Source organism: Phaenicophaeus curvirostris, chromosome 2 (genome assembly GCF_032191515.1).
Source record: "Phaenicophaeus curvirostris isolate KB17595 chromosome 2, BPBGC_Pcur_1.0, whole genome shotgun sequence".
NCBI classification, from domain to species: domain Eukaryota; kingdom Metazoa; phylum Chordata; class Aves; order Cuculiformes; family Cuculidae; genus Phaenicophaeus; species Phaenicophaeus curvirostris.
The window spans coordinates 107,447,195-107,462,301 of record NC_091393.1 but is presented as its reverse complement, the minus strand read 5'-3'; the positions used below and the strand labels follow the sequence as shown (position 1 = coordinate 107,462,301).

General features: G+C 50.1%; 1 protein-coding gene across 1 annotated transcript; it reads left to right on the top strand.

Moving 5' to 3' along the window:
* Nucleotides 1-2,047: 2,047 nt before the first annotated feature.
* OVOL2 (ovo like zinc finger 2) lies at nt 2,048-12,569 on the top strand. The gene is made up of 4 exons (XM_069850369.1): nt 2,048-2,173; nt 3,532-3,722; nt 5,844-6,033; nt 10,424-12,569. Exons 1-4 carry the CDS (start codon nt 2,074-2,076, stop codon nt 10,732-10,734), a joined length of 792 nt encoding a protein of 263 aa, XP_069706470.1. The 5' UTR covers nt 2,048-2,073; the 3' UTR covers nt 10,735-12,569.
* Nucleotides 12,570-15,107: the final 2,538 nt, after the last annotated feature.

The window sequence follows — 15,107 nt, the reverse complement described above, 5'->3', positions numbered from 1 at the left end:
TTCCCGGAGTCTTCTCCAGGCTGAAAAAACCCAGCTCTTTCAGCCTCTCCTCACAGGGGAGATACTCCAGCCCTGGGTCATCTCCATGGCCTCCTCTGATCTCGCTCCAACAGATCCATGTCCTTCCTGTGGTAGTTGGTGTGAGATGGGCGAATGCACCACTGGAGGTTGTTAAACAGCTGAAGACGTGCCATGCACGCACTTTGCTGGTCTAGGAGAATTTCTGCACAGTTTTGTGGGTTACTGTGGGTCCGGGTTGTGACAGTTACCTTCTGCTTCTTTTACATCCTTCCCACCAGCACCCTGTCCTCTTGTCTTTTGTTTTATTTCCACTTTGGGAAGAGGGGGAATGGACAAGAAGCAAGTAAAAAAGAGGGTGGGAAGGGAGAAAAGGCTGTGGCTGTGACACGTTTTTCATTTTAATGACTGAAACAGAATAAAGCCAGAATTTTTAGTGGAAGAAAGGCTTGTCATTAAGAAAAATAAGAACAACTTTCCCTGTCTGCTGCTGCCCCGAGGGCAGCGCAAGTCACAGGCTACCCCAGGGAACCTCTCAGCACAGCCCCCCACGGTGGTGGGACCCATACCCAGAGCTGGGGAGCAGTCCTGGTGCCCACAGCATCCAGCCATCCCACAACATCACTGCCCGCCCGCAGCATCCCAGCTCCCCAGTATCATCGTAGCACCCCCACAGCATCCTTGCCTCCCCAGTAGCATCCCAGCATCCCCTAGCATCTCTGCCCCTCACAGCTTCCCAGCACCTCTCAACATCCATGCCCACCTTCAGCATCCCACTGTCCCCACAGAATTTTTTCCCTAATAGTGTCCTAGCACCCCTTAACATCACTCCCGCAGCAACACCCCCTCAACATCCTTGCCTACCTGCAGCATCCTGGCACCCCTCAACATCCATGCCCACTGCAGCATCCAGGTACCCCCCCAGTATCCTGGTTCCCCATCAGCATCCCGGTTTCCCCGCAGCACCACGGCACCCCCTAGCATCCCCCTTCGACATCCCTGCCCGTCCGTGGCATCCTGGCACCCCCGCAGCATCCCAGAGGCCCTGCAGCATCCCTGCCCCCTGCAGCATCCCAGCATCCAACTACATCCCTGCACCCCTCAACAACCCTCCCGCTCGCAGCATCCCACCCCCGACACTTTGCTCCCCCCATCATCCCGGCACCCCATCAACTTCCCAGCGCCACCACAGCATCCTGGTCCCCCCGCAGCATCCTGCCATCCCCCCAGCATCCCTGCACAACGCAGCATCCCGGCACCCAACTACATCCCCGCACGCCTCAACAACCCTCCCGCCCGCAGCATCCTACTCCTGCTGCACCCCCAGCATCCCGGCACCCCATCAGCTTCCCGGCACTCCATTAACTTCCCAGCACCCTCCCAGCATCCCACTCCTTCCACAGCATCCTGCCATCCCCCCAGCATCCCTGCACAACGCAGCATCCCGGCACCCAACTACATCCCCGCACCCCTCAACAACCCTCCCGCCCGCAGCATCCTGCCCCTCCCTCCCCTCAGCATCCCGGCACCTCATCAACTTCTCAGCACCCCCACAGCATCCCGGTCCCCCCGCAGTATCCCTGCTCCTTGCAGCATCCCGGTCCCCCGCAGCATCGCTGCACCCCGCAGCATCCCAGCCGGCTGCGGGGAGGATGGGGGGTGGCCAGGCAGCAGGCAGGGCTCCTCTCCCCTCTCTCTCTTTTATTTTTTTTTTTAATTTTCAGACGTTAAATTCTTTTGCAAACATTCATGCCTTAGGAAGGGCTGGAACAAAGCTCAGCTGCTCCAACCGGTCGGACAGGTAAGCAGACTTGTTGACACCGTTATGTTTGCAGCACGCATGCTCCTTCCCAAGTTTCCTGGTGCATTTTTCTATTCCACCTTATGAAACTTTCCTCCCCCCCCCACCCCCCCCCGCTCCCCTCCCCTTCCCCTCCCCTCCCCGCGCCTCTGCCCGGTGCCTGCGGTCCCGCTCGCCGCGATCGCCCCGCCGGGCGGGCGGGCTGAGCCCCCGCTGCCCCCCAGCCCTTCCCGGCACCTCTCCGAGCCCTCGCCATGCCCAGAGCTTTCCTGGTGAAGCGCCGGAGCCCGCAGCCCGCGGTGCGCAGCTGGGATGGGCTGCCCGACGAGGAGAGAGCCGATACCTACATCCCAGGTGCGGGAGCGCCGGGAAACGGGAAGGGAAGGAGGGAAAAGGGGACCGAGGAGTTGGACCCCAGCCCTCGCCCCGCTCCCCGGCTTGCGGAGGGAAGGGGCTTCGCGGGGCTGGGGGAGCCCCGAAGGGGTGGGAGGTGGGGACGGAGTGTGCGTGTGTGTGTGCGCTAAATGGGGGGGATCCGGGGATCCCATCCCCCGGGAGATGCCTCTCCCATGCCTGGCACCATCTCCCACCCCTGCGAGCCCCCGGGCGTGGGGTGAGGGTGGTGTTGGGGAAGGTGGGAAACCTCGTTTGCATGAGAAAAGCGGCTGGGGGTGGAGGAGAAGAAAGGACCCGAGTGTGTGTGTGGGGGGCGGGGGGGGTGATGTCCTCCTGGCCTCCCCCTCCTCCTCCTCCCTCCTCCTGCCCTTGCCCGGGGTATAACGGGAAGGCGGCGGAGCTGGCTTGTTTGAACTTTGGGACCGTTCGTGTTTGAGTTTCCGATTGCAGCGGGAGCCGCGGTTCCTCCCCCGCCGCCCGCAGGTTGAGCACCGGGGCCCGGCGGCTCCCGCCCCGCTCCCACCCCCATCCCGGCCCTCACCCGCACCCCTTGGCAGCCTCCCCTCCTCGGGACCCCTCTGTCCTCCCGGTCCCGACTCTGGCTCCTCGGGACCCCTCTTTATTCTCCCATTCCCGACTCTGGCTCCTCGAAATTCCTTTTTATCTTCCCATTCCCGACTCTGGCTCCCTGAAACCCCTCTTTATCCTCCTCTTCCCTCCCACGGCTGCCCAGGACCATTCTTTTTCCTTCCATTCCCGACAGTGTCTCCCCAAGATCCCTTTTTATCCTCCCCTCCCCAGGACCCCTCTTTTTCCTCCCCTTACCGAGAGTCTTCTTTTTCCTCCCATTCCTGACACCCCTCTTTATTCTCCTTTCCCCAGGACCCCTCTTTTTGCATCCATTCCCAACTGTGGCTCCTCAGGATCTCTCTTCATCCTCCTCTTCCCTCCCACGGCTACCTGGGGCCTCTCTTTATCCTCCCGTCTTCAGGACTCCTCTTTTTCCTCCCATTACCAAGATCCCTCTTTTTCTTTCCATTCCCGAGACCCCTCTTTTTCCTCCCATTTCCGACGGTGTCTTCCTAAGACCCCTTTTTATCCTCCCTTCCCCTCTTTTTGCATCCATTCCCAACTGTGGCTCCTCGGGATTCCTCCTTATCCTCCTCTTTCCTCCCGCAGCTCCCCAGGACCCCTCTTTATCCTCCCCTTCCCAGGACCACTTTTTTTCCTCCCATTCCCAAGACCCCTCTTTATCTTCCCCTTCCTGCCGTGGCTTCCCGATGCCTCTCTTTATCGCATCCCCATCCCCGATGCAGGCGGGATTGGCTGTGTCCTGCTGGGCTACGAGGACAGCTGCAGCCTGGAGAGCAGCGGGAGCAGCGGGACCCGGGATGTGGAGCCCAGCGACCCCCCAACACCCCAGCCAGCCCCTGGAGACCTGGGATCGGCTGGAGGGATGCTGCTGGACCTGGCCGTCAAGCGCCCCGTTGTCAGGTCAAAAATCAAGGTAACGGCTCGCGCTTGCACTGTGTCTGCCCCAATGAGGGGGTGACCCCGCTTCGAGGACAGCGCCTGGGGGACGCTGGGTGACAGCATCCCCTTGGGCTCTCTCTGCTAGGGGTGACAGCACCCGTGCCACGCACCGCGACAGAGGCTGGCGTGAGCAGCTGGCCATAGGATGGCAGCGGCAGGGCAAGGCTCGTAAGCGACCGTAATCTTCCAGCGCCCTTTGCCTTCCCTTATCCCTGCCTGGGACCTGCTGCCCCTGACCTGCTTGGCTCGGGGCCTGCAGGAGCTCTGAACCCAGCCAGGAAGGACCAGCCCTGGCAGCGAGGAGTCATGCCCCACGGTGCGTGGGTGGGTGGATCTCGTTCTTCAACGCGGGGCCTCCTTAAAACGCTGCCTGCTAAGCTGCAGTCAAGCCTTCACCAAGGGGGCTGTGGTGAATCTTCCCAACGCCCTCTGCCCCCTTTAATTATCAGGATAGCAGCTAGGAGAAGGTCCTCCTTGGAAGCTGTGAAAAGGCCATTGTCACCATGGGGTGGACATGCAGGCTTGGGTGAAATGAAGCAATTATCCATCCCTTAACTTTGTTGAAGAGTGCAAACCAGTGGTGTTGCAGATGGGGTGGGAGGACACATCCATCTCTGAATATCAGTAGAGGTGGAGCCAGGCCACCCCAGAGCTAGGAAAGGGGAGATATGTTTACTAGTGGCCGGTTAACACCTCATTAAACCTTGCCTACTGCTTTGCCAGGTGGAGCTGTAAAACTTCCCATTGCCTCTGCTGGGATGACAGCCTTTCCGTCACCGTGTTTAATTAATAGCACAATTAATACTAGGTTTTCACCCTGCTTAAATGCGGCTGCATGAGGTGGAGTCCTACCTGTTGCTCAACAGATACTTCCCAGCCGGCTCCCCCACTGGTTTCACACCTCGTGGGTCTGCAGCTGCCTTTTCTTTTTCATCCTTATTTACAATTTCAGGTAGGGAGTTAAGGAGGAGGATGGGGAAGATAAGTGAGTGTCCAGGAAAAAGGAACCCCAGACGTATTCCTCTCTTTGTGAAGAGCTTGTCCTGCTGCTTTTTGGCATTAAACTACTTTGTCTAATTTCATCTGGGCTATTTATGGTTAGGCTTGATGATCTTAGAGGTCTTTTCCAGCCTTCATGATTCTATGATTAGGCACAGTCACAGCGAAACCTCATTTCAGCAGGGTTTTCTCAGCGTGTCACAGAAACTCGCCAAAAGCACCACAAGACCTAATGGATGTGTGTGTGTGTGTGTGGTGCCACCTGCTCCACTGGCTTTTCCCCTGCCTGAGCAACCAGTGGCAAGCACGTCTGCTCCCCTACCAATAATTAAACTCGTAGTGATTTGTTTGCATCTTCCAGACACTAAGCTTTCCCTCTGAGGAATGCGCTTCCCAAGAGCTGAATCATCAGTGTCTCCCTTAGTCAAGTCAGGTCATGGTGTTGGCGCAATATTGTTGGTGTGAGGAGCGGGAATGAGGAGATTAACCCCTAATGATGCTCTGCTGTTAAATAATGAGCCAGGGAGACCAACACACCGAGGAGATTAGTGTCATTGCTTCAGCCTCTGCTGAGTCAGCGCAATGTGCCTTTGGGTTCTCTCGGCAAACCTCCTCCTTTTCACCGCTGGCTGTTTTTTGAGGGACCCACAGCAGTTGGAAGTGTGATTAGCACACGCACTGCGTGGGTAAGACTTTGTTACACCAGGGTGGGCCTCCCGTCTCCATCCAGGATATCAGCTGAGTGCAGGAGCAAACACACCTGCGGCCCCATGGAGAGGTGCTCATCGCCTGAGTACACGTAGCTGGATGAGGGTCCCTGCTTCTGAAAACTATCCAGCGTACAGGCTTCATTTTAACCCCTGAAGCCAAGCTGGCCAGCATTGCTTCAGCCCCAAACCACACACGTTAAGTCACCCACTCTCCTGCAAGGGAAGCGTGAAGATTTCACGCAGAAAGAATCTCCCAAATGCTTTTACTCTTCATTTTGAATATATCCCAAGAGTTTTTGAATGCAACAATAATCCATCCCTCCTTATTTTGTTTCTCTTCTGTTGGTCTTCGATGCCTACTCACCCTGTCCTCTTCTACCCCATAGTTCACCACTGGCACCTGTAACGACACGATGGTGCATAGCTGCGAACTGTGCGGCAAAGGCTTTCGCTTGCAGCGGATGCTCAACCGGCACATCAAGTGTCACAGCCAGGTGAAGAGACACTTGTGCACCTTCTGTGGAAAAGGCTTCAATGACACTTTTGATCTGAAAAGACACGTCCGGACCCATACGGGTGAGAATTCCTTCCCTGGGAGCTTGCGGATGGCACTGGGTAGCGGGAGGTGGGAGAAGGAGTGAGATAGGACAAGGGTAGGGGTTGAGGGTAACCCAGTAAGACAATAATACAAAACCCAGGGAAACAACATGTACAAAAAATAGCAGGAATGCGGTGGAGGAAAGGGAAGAGAACGAATGCGGACAGATAAAAGTCCTGAGATGAATGAGATCTGAGGAAAACTGAAATCTATGTGAAGTAGCGTGGGTGCAGGAGCTGCTGTCCAGATCTGGTGTAGACATGGCCATGTGCTGCTATGCCTGGGTCAGCAAGACCAGGATAACCCACCCAAGGTAACCAACCTGGGACAACTTGCTGCGCTTCGGCTAGCCCAGCCCGTGCTGGTGACTGTGGGCAGGCAGTGCTTGAAAATGCTTTGCCCTCTAGAGGCAACAAGCAGCAGTTTCTTGGTTGTTTTTTTTTTTTTCAAACCATCCCCGCTGGCTGTCCTGTGGGATGAGGTTATGGCTTGATTTTGGCACTGTTTGGATGTTGGGATGGCACTGTTTGGAACCCGACTGTGGTTCACGCTGTGCCTCCAGCTTTTTTAGGGAAACTAGACAACACATTTGACTTCTGCTAACCCTGCATGCTGTATCCCCGCCTGCTTCAGGCTTCTGGCTCTTTCAAGCGTCTTTTGGAACCATTTCCCTCAGCACGTGCAGCCATCCAGACCAGTTTGGCCACTGTGCTGCACTGTCTTTACTCACTGTGGGTCACAGCATGGGTTGAAAATCAGGAGCAGTAGATTGAGAATCTCCTGACAGTGGTTCCTGTCCTAGATTGAGGTGGGGTAGAAAAATTGCTCTTAACCTGGGATACTCCCCTCCTCCCTGCTTGCTTCTTCACCAGACATATAAGCATAATTGAGGATGCTGTGATTTAAGCTTATGTTGGCACTGGAAGGAAGAAAAATCGTCCCTTTCCCTTCTCTGCTCGATCTTGCTCCTATAACACTCCTCGGGCTGGAAGGATGCTCTGCAGTGGGCTCGGTTTCTCAGCCCACCCTAAGCAGCAGCAGTTGTGTTTCTTTGGATCAGATCGGTTGCCTCAAATCCAGCTTGCTGGTCACAGAAGTGCTTATTCTAACCTGGAGCAGGGAGAAGGTCACCTCTTTGTCTCTCTTTCTTCTTTTTCTTAGTGGAAGTAGTGGCTTCAATAACTGTCACCAACCCTGTCTTCAACAAGCCTGATGCTTTCTGGCAGCCAAGATGTCTGTGCTCAGGAGGCTTTGAATTCACACTGTAGGGCACCTGGAAGATGTCTCCACTGAGATCTCCTGGGCATGTTCCAACTTCCCAGATTTGTGGTTACTTACAGGACTTGTTGATTAGTTGGGCTCACTCTACAATGTCCCTTCTTTTTGCTTAGGTACCACTAACCACTAGAGGTGGTGGGCAGGGGTTGTTTCTTAGCAATGGAGCTCACAAAAAACATGCTGCCTGTTTTGGTGGAAAGCATTGGCCAGAGCCAGTGTTTTGGGCTGTTTTGGTTTGTTTGCAAAGCTTTCACATGGAAAGGAAAGCTGCTGGCTGCGGCGGGAAGCTGCTACTGAGATATGGCTGAAGTGCAGTTAGTGCTTCCAGAAGTGTTTTTTCAATCTGTCCCTTCAACCTTTGAGATTCAGAAACTAAATCCAAGAGGACTCTGTTTGGAAGCTAAATAAATATGCATATATTTATTTATATATATATATATTATATATATATGTGCTGTGGCAGGTAGAGTTGAACTTGCTGTGCAGGAGTGGCCTTTTTCATGTCAAAGTTGATTGCTGTTAATGAAAGCTGGGCTATATTTGGATGTCAAAAAAGAAATGGGCTGGAAGGGGTGGTGTGGGCCTTATTTTGTAGGTACAGGTGCTCATCTACATATGCTTTACAGAGTTTTGATGTTTTGGTGGGAATTGTGCAGTGTTTGTAAACAGTGTGCAATGGTGGGGTCATGTCAGAGAGTGTGAAAACCAAGTGTCCCAGTCTGCCTTCATGGTATAAGTACATATAAACTTTCAGAAGTAATTAATATACACAGTAAAACCGAATTTTAAAATGATTTCTAAGTAAATTTTTTTTCCTAAGTAAATTGTTCTACAATGAGGGTGGTGAAACACTGACATGGGTTGCCCAGGTCTGTGGCGGAGGCCCCATCCCTGGAAACGTTCAAAGTCAGGTTGGATGGGGCTTCGAGCAACCTGATCTGGTTAAAAGATGTCTCTGCTCCTTCAGGGGTTTGGACTGGATGATCTGTAAAGGTCTCTTCCAACACAAAGCATTCTATGATTCTAATGATGAGGTTCCCACAACCCTGATCCTGGCACGACTTCTCTTGTGCTTGTATTCACACCTATGGAGTGCTGTTGGCATTAGGAAGCAAGCATGGGGAAGGTTTAAATTGCCTTCAGACAAGCATGATACAGCACCCAAAAAACTGTTTGTAAAAGATACATTTGTGTGTATGAGTTCTAATGAAGATGTGGGGTTTCTCTCTACTTACAGTTTATGTAACCGAAGCAGTATCGCAGCAGTAGGCATTAAGAAACTTTAGTCTTGATCATTTAAACTGGTGCACTGGGTTAACCTCATTTTACAAGACTTGCGAAAATGCAGTCAAGATGCTGCTTATTTGAACTCCTGATTAGTTTGGCTTTCAGGTAGAAAGATTGGCGACTGAGTAGTGAACTTGACATGATGTGATGACAAGGTTACACCTCTCTGTATGGACATGGGTGTGTTGCTCTTTTTTTGCCTGGTTATTCCCATCGGTCTAATCTTCCACGCACTGGCAGTTCACCTTTATTTGGGAAAGAGAGAGGTTTGGGTAGCTCCTTGTATCAGTTTTAAGGCCGGTCTTTGCTTGGAAACTCTCTGAGCCAGTCTAGTAAGTAAAATCACAGCTGGGTTATGGGTTTTTTTGAGTTATTTGTCATTCGGGTGCTGGGAGGTCAGTGTTAAATTGGTGTTGATAGGTGGTAAAATGGATACTACTGCTCAGTATCTTCATAAAGTTGGTTGTTCATACTGAACAGAACTGCTCAGGCATTCAGATCACATGCCAGTCCCTCCTCTGGAGACACACAGATATATTTCTTTCATCTTCATCCACTTCTCTAGAACTTGAGTTTGTGATCTCGTCACATCTGTATTTCACAAAAGCGCTCTCATTTGTTTGAAGCACTGCAATCACTATGTTTTCATGCTGGGCTGCCATTCACTGAAGCCTCATTTAGCTTTGCTCACTAAAAGAGAAAAATTAACACCTTGCTGAGATACAAGATTTCATTCATTATACAAACCAAAAGGAAAGGTTAGCTGAAACGGGTAGTTTTACCTAATCATGAGACTTAAAAAAGTCAGGGCTCTAAAAGAGTCAGTTTTGCAAGAGTTGGTGATGGCTGCTTCTTTAGGACCAATGTGCTGATGTGCTCTCTCTGGCGACCAACAACAGAACCGGAGGGCATGGCTGGAAGATGTGCCAGGGGAAGGTTGGGTTGGATATTAGGAAAAGGTTCTTCACCCAGAGGATGGTGGAGCACTGGAACAGCTCCCCAGGGAAGCAGTCATGGTGCCAAGCCTGACAATGTTCAAGAAGCTTTTGGACAATGCCCTTAGACACATGGTGTGAATGTTGGGGTTGTCCTATGCAGGGACAGGAGTTGGTCTTGATCCTTGTGGGTCCCTTCCAACTCAGGACAATCTATGGTTCTATGAGCTATTCTAGGTTTTCTATTCCTTAATATATCAACAGATTCTTGAGAACTTTAGCCTGAAAGTAAGATGTTCTAGTTAGACAGATAGTTCCTCGGGCTAGTCACTCTCTGTTGCTAGGTATTTCATAGAATCATATAATCATTTAGTTGGAAAATGATTTTTTGAGGTCATCAAGCCCAGCTGTACCTGTCCACTACTAAATTGTATCTCTGAGCACCTCATCTACCTGTCTTTTAAACACCTCCAGGGATGGCGACCCCACCACTTCCCTGGGCAGCCTCTTCTAATGGCTGTTAACCCTTTCCATGAGAAGTTTTTCATAATATCCAAGCTAAACCTCCCCTGGCGCAACTTGAGTCTATTTCCTCTTGTCCTATCACTTGTTACTTGGGAGAAGAGACCAGCATCTACACTACTACAACCTCCTTTCAGGGACCTGCAAAGGGTGATGAGTTTTCTTCTCAGCCTACTCCAGGCTAAACAACCCCAGGTCCCTCAGCTGCCTTTCATAAGGCTTGTTCTCCGGCTTCTTCACTAGCTTCATTGCCCAGGCATTTGCTCAGTAGCTGATATTCCAGAGCCTTGCTCTGAGCCGGTTCTGTAGTAAATCAAACAGCAATCCCTGTCTTTTAATGTTGCAGGAATTCGTCCTTACAAGTGTGAGGTTTGCAACAAAGCCTTCACCCAGCGCTGTTCCCTGGAGTCCCACCTGAAGAAGATTCACGGTGTACAGCAGCAATATGCCTACAAACAGAGGCGAGACAAACTGTATGTGTGCGAAGACTGTGGCTACACAGGCCCCACGCAGGAGGACCTGTACCTGCACGTCAGTAACATTCATCCTGGGAGTGCTTTCCTGAAAAAGACTTCGAAAAAACTTGCAGCAGTTTTGCAAAACAAACTGAGCCCTGTCCTGCAGAGGAACACCAAAGAGGAGGACAAGGACGAGTGACACGGATTACAGTGGTCTCCAGGAATGAAGTTTACATGTCAAACTCTCCATATCTTATTTTTTTTAAATACAATTTTGAAACAAACCCCTGAAATAAAAGGGATGTGTTTGTTAATGGAACTCTCTTGATGTTGGTAGAACCTCAACTTGAAAGAAGTATTCCTGTATAGGAATGAAACATCAGACGTTTTTATCTGGCCAAAAAAGAAACGGAAAGCCTGGAAGAGGCGGTCACCTCTTGGATGGAATATTTACTGAACTGACATTCAGTCAACCTATTTTCTATTCCAGCTCTACCACACGTCCAAGTGGCCACTGACAAGTTCACCTTTGTATTTTGTAGAGGTAATAACAGTTACTTCCTGTAAAAATTATATTTGAGCAGTTTGGGTGGAAAGTGCAGTGTAAGAGCAGCCACTAGTGCCTTGTTCTATGCAAAATTAATTAAAATGGCCTGAAGAACAGCACACTGTATTAGTAAATGAGTTAAAACATACATATAACCTTCACTCTGCCCCTCCATGCAGCAAAACAATGATTTATGGAAGCACCATCCAAGGTGAGATGAAACTGTTTTTAAAGGATGCAGAACTTTGTCCTCCCAAACTTTCTCTGTTAGTGAATGGCACCATTCCAGGGCAGACCTATGGGCATGTTTTAGGTACTTTAAGCTGTGAACTTGTTTTATCATATTTAGACTCGAGTGTAACCTTAACTCTGACACTCTTGGATTTGCTGTTCTCACTTTGGGGATTATTACCACGTCCTTTTTAACATCCATTGATATCAGCCCAGAAACCCAAAGTAAACACTGTAATGACTTGAAGATGTGTATTTTCTGTCATGATGAAATGCCATTTTGTGTGTATTTTATGGCGTGTATGTGTGTGTGTCTGTGTGTGTTCATTTTAGGATTTCTTTTTCTTTTTAATCGTCAAGTGCCTGTTCAATCCTAGAGCAGAGCAGCTGTATAAGACGGGGACTTAGCTGGTCCCTGCCTCATAACATCAGTGTGAACATGTAGGCACGGCTCAGGCCTTTCTTCTGTAACCACTATAAGGCTCCTGGTGAGACTAATGCTGCAAGGGAAGGAGGTGGTGATGATAACAAGGGACTAGCACTACATCTTTGTGCATTTAGGACTCCCCTATAGTCCTGCTGCAGCTCCTGTGGGACCAGGACAACCAATAAGGCAGCCTGTAGGTACTGTTGAGCGTGAATTTAGGGATTTAGGGAGAGGGATGCCCATATAACTTGTGTTGCTGAAACCACCTGACGCTTCATGACTCTGCTGCAGCCCTTAGTGGGCACTTGGGTGTCTACAGAGGAGCTGCAGGGTGGGGTGGTAACGTCCTCAGCAACCACAAGATCAAGCGTATGTTATTCATCTGCCTCCTAATTTAATGGACACAGCGGCTAAACAGGTTTTACATCAATTTAAATGCATAACAATTAATGGATTTCATTTGTAAAATCCAAAAATTCTTTTCAAACTCAAAATAAAGCTGTACACTTGGGAAGAATAGGCTATATTCTATAGACATTTACACAACAGCTGAAAAGTATCCTGCCTAAAACAGAGTCATAGCCAGGATCTTCACAATTGTTACCACTAAAATGATCGATTCTGAGTGTCTCTGTAAGAATCTTCAGTTTTCCTTGGTTTTGTACAGGCATGTGCTTAGGGTTTTTGTGGGGAAAAGCTTCTAGGGGTTTTAAAGAATTTCTAACCATATTAATACTTTATTCAGCAAAACTGTCAGTGCTTGAAAATGGACCTGGGACCTTGAAAATGAGGATAATAAAGTGATGCTACTGTGTAAAGAGCAAACCTGTCATACTATGTCATGGGAATGTCCGCAGAATACTTCAATAAATGGGAAGTCTGTGGGGAAAAAAGCATCTGAGGTAAATTAGAGGATCCTTGCTTTGCAAAGAGCTGAAACTTATGCACTGACTCCATATTCTTCTGAGATCGTGCCCTTATAACTGAGGAGCATAAACAGAAGGTTGCTTTTGCTGAGCAAACTTGTGTGTTTGCAAATGCATTGCCCAAATTGCCTGGCTAAGGAAAGAGTCACAGCTGGTTCAGCCAATGGCACTGGTGATGCTGCCCTGTCACCCACACAGCGCGCTCTCAGCTGTGAAACTTGGTTGAGTTCAGTGCCCAGGTGGAGCTGTTCAGGGAGTCCCGCTGAGCAAAGTGACAAGCAGTCACCTAACTGCACAGGATTTGTGTGCTTTGCTCTGCCAAATCCTAAACACAAACACAGGCTGGGTGGAGAATGGATTGAGAGGAGCTCTGAAGAGAAGGACTTGGGGGTACTGGTGGATGAGAAGCTCAACAGGAGTCAACAATGTGCGCTTGCAGCCTACAAAGCCAACTGTATCCTGGGCTGGATTCAAAACAGTGTGACCAGCAGGGTGAAGGAGGGGATTCCGCCCCTCTGCTCCTCTCTAGCGAGACCTCACCTGGACTCCTGCATTCAGTTCTGGAGTCCTCAGCACAGGAAGGACATGGAACTGTTAGACTGAGTCCAGAGGAGACCACAGAGATGACCAAGGGCTGGAGCACCTCCCATGTGAGGACAGGCTGGGAGAGCCGAGGTTGTTTAGCCTGGAGAAGAGGAGGCTCTGGGGAGACCTTAGAGCAAACTTACAGTATTGAAAGGGGCTACAGGGAAGTTGGGGAGGGGCTCTTGATCAGGGAATGCAGGGACAGGACAAGAGGGAATGGTTTTAAGCTGAAAGAGGGGAGATTTAGATGAGATCTTAGGAAGAAATGTTTTCCAGTGAGGGTGGTGAGGCACTGCTCCAGGTTGCCCAGAGAAGTGGTGGCTGCCCCATCCCTGGAGGTGTTCCAGGCCAGCCTGGCCCAGTGGGAGGTGTCCCTGCCCATGCCAGGGAACTTGGAACTGGATGGGCTTTAAAGTCCCTTCCAACCCAAACCATTCAATGTAACCTCAGCTTTTACGCTTGAGATGTGGTCAAAACCGTCTGTTCGTCTGGAGACACATTCTGTGAGTGTGTCTATGTGCACACAGGTTTTTCCCCTACTGTACCACACACGGCTTGTGATTTCCCTCCAGTTATCACTGTCAAAGCACATCCCTGCTGAAATATTGACACACTAAGGTGGTCCATCTATGTGATCTCAATAAAAAAAAGCATCCACAGCAATAAAAAAAGCAGCAGGTAACAGTACACAGAAGAAACACCCTCAGAAAGACAGCAAAGCTCTGAGGAGCTGGATGCCACATCTGGAGTAATTGCCCTGATTGTTCGGCTGTTTTTTCTGCAGAGATCAGACTCATCCCATAGCAGATGCCCTGTGCCAATCAATTTAACCACCTGGCAACTTAGTTTTAAACGGGTCACAAAGTTTTTGCATTAGACTGGCAACAGCTATCTGCCAGTTCTGTTGTGGCACCATTTTATGCCTCCAGAGATGTTCCAGAGCCCATGCAGGGATGCTGGAGGCAGCCAGCTTCTCAAGTGAGAGACACCAGTAAATTCCACCGCTATGCCCTCTGAAGGCTGCTCGCCTCCTCCTGGCTCTCTGGTGGTACAGACTCCTCCGAGACTTAGACAGATTTACAAATGAGCATCGCTGGTGAAGCTGTTGCTCAGACACGAGGCTTCTGTTAAATGAACACAGGAGAAGCCAACATGTGCCTGCACCACATAGGCTCCAGACTTGTCGTTATTTACCAGGTGGCAGGATGAGGCTGAATCGTTCAAACACTGAGTGGCTGTACACCGAGCTGATGAAGGTGGCAATCCCACCCAAGCATTGCTCTACTGCTCCATACTCTCTTGCTGTATCTAATCTCAGCCACAGGAAACTCAGCACGGTTTTACCACCTCCTGCTTCTGCCCAGAGTATCCTACCTCTTCCTTCTGCTTGCCCTCTTTGTATCTATGGAAAACTGATTGTGCTTACTGGTGTTGAACAACCCACTTGCTACAGCTTTGTGATGTGGGAACATACTTGCTGAACAGGTAGAACTTCTGAGTGTTCACACAACATTGTCCTCGTTAGTCATCCCAATTTCTCAGTCTCCATGCTTTGTCTTTTTAGATAGAAATCTATTTATAAAGCACAGTTATCATACCATCAACTAGAGCACGTTTGAATAAACAAGTGCCACCGTAGTGAAGTTTCACTGCACAGGTTTCCACAGTTCAGTGCTATAAAGGAGCAAAAATTGAGCACTACGGAAGGGTTTCTTCAGCAGCAAGCCTGCCCGTTTGTTTTTTTAGGTATGGTTCTTGCTGATTTTCTTGAATCTTATGGCTGGGTTGCATTTTTATTGGTAGTCTGCAGTGGCATTAGGAAAACTCATATGTACAATTCAGAGAAATCAAGTAGA